At 39.2% G+C, this 1,578-nt stretch overlaps 1 protein-coding gene across 1 annotated transcript in view; it reads left to right on the top strand.

The window, feature by feature from the left end:
• The window catches only part of LOC104983192 (membrane magnesium transporter 1-like), a gene marked incomplete at its 5' end in the record, with an annotated part of 8,944 nt that overhangs the window by 4,789 nt on the left and 2,577 nt on the right, over positions 1 to 1,578 (top strand). The window contains one exon of the mRNA XM_010832650.1: positions 1,544 to 1,573. Coding sequence (XP_010830952.1) covers positions 1,544 to 1,573 — 30 coding nt within the window. The remainder of the gene's footprint in view (positions 1 to 1,543; positions 1,574 to 1,578) is intronic.

Here is a 1,578-nt window from a genome sequence, read left to right as displayed (position 1 = left end):
TTTACTGGATTTTTTTTTTTTTTTGGCTGTGGGATCTTAGTTCCCTGACCAGGGATCAAATCCATGCCTTCTGCAGTGGAAGTGCAAAGTCCTAACCACTGTACTGCCAGGGAATCCTTCCCCCAACTTTTTTATCTTTCTTGGATTTTTAAAGTACAAAAGTAGTAAGTTCTTTGTAGAATCAAACAGTGTCAAAAGTAAAATTGACTCCATATATTAAAAAAACACTGACCCCATGCTCACAATTCTCCTTCTGTTCCCAACAGTTTGGAGCGTATCAGTAGTTTAGTTTTCTTCTGTGCATAAGCAACATTATCTTTGTTTGTGTGTATATAGTTTTATGTAACCAAAACACACAGGATTTTTATTGATTTATCTTGACATATTTTCACGACAGCTCAGAGTTACCACATCCTTGTTAATGATGTCTGTGATTGCATTGTATGAAATAGGTCTTGGTACACTGATGATGGGGATGTAAACCAGCATAACATATGACATTAGATTTTGATTTAGAAAATTAAAGTAATAGCTTGTGGCTAATTTTGACTTTAATTGTCTGTAATTCAAGATATGGTAAATGTGACTATTAACTCACTCTTCTGTTACCTTTGTTTTGTGGTAGATGCACACACACACACACACATGCACTTGTGTATATGCACTCATTTCTATCTGTTTCAAATAACTTTCTTCTGTTTACAAATGGAAAACTTTGAAAAATACAGATAATTACAATCAGGAAAATTAAATATGCCTGTAATCCCATGTTGGTTAATATCAAACACTGCAAATTTTTGTTTACATGCTTGCACAACCTCTTTGGAAAGCAGTTTGGTATTACCTAATAAAGTTGAATTTGTGTATACTCTCACGCCAGTGATTGCATTCCCTTGTGTTAGGAGACATACACAAAGGTATCCATCCTGACTTTGTAAAAGTTACAGACAGGAACTAGCCCACATAGCTATCAACAGTGCATGGATAAATTGTGGGAACTTCATGTAATGAAATACAGTGAAAATGAATGGACTATAATAACTATATACCACAATAGGGAGGAATCTCACCAAAAGAAAAAAAAGCTCAAATGGGAAAAAGTAAGCAATGTATGTTTTAGACGTACACATAGAGCTGGTAAAATAAATAAAAGCAAGGAACTGATTAATACACAATTGGGGCCAATGGTTAACTGGCAGGGAGGGTGAGGGATATAATTGGAGAGGGATACCTGGGCCTTGAAAGGGACTGGTAATATTCTCTTTTTTAAGCTGGGTAGTGAGTGAGGGCGGAGAAGGCAATGGCAACCCACTCCAGTACTCTTGTCTCGAAAATCCCTTGGACGGAGGAACCTGGTATGCTGCAGTCCATGGGGTCGAGAAGAGTTGGACACGACTGAGTGACTTCACTTTCACTTTTCACTTTCATGCACTGGAGAAGGAAATGGCAACCCACTCCAGTGTTCTTGCCTGGAGAATCCCAGGGACGGGGGAGCCTGGTGGGCTGCTGTCTATGGGGTCGCACAGAGTCGGACACGACTGAAGTGACGCAGCAGCAGCAGCAGCAGCAGTGGGTAAG

The sequence above is a fragment of the Bison bison genome, unplaced genomic scaffold, assembly GCF_000754665.1.
Source record: "Bison bison bison isolate TAMUID 2011002044 unplaced genomic scaffold, Bison_UMD1.0 scf7180017861976, whole genome shotgun sequence".
NCBI classification, from domain to species: domain Eukaryota; kingdom Metazoa; phylum Chordata; class Mammalia; order Artiodactyla; family Bovidae; genus Bison; species Bison bison.
This window is presented reverse-complemented; position numbering and strand designations above follow the sequence as displayed.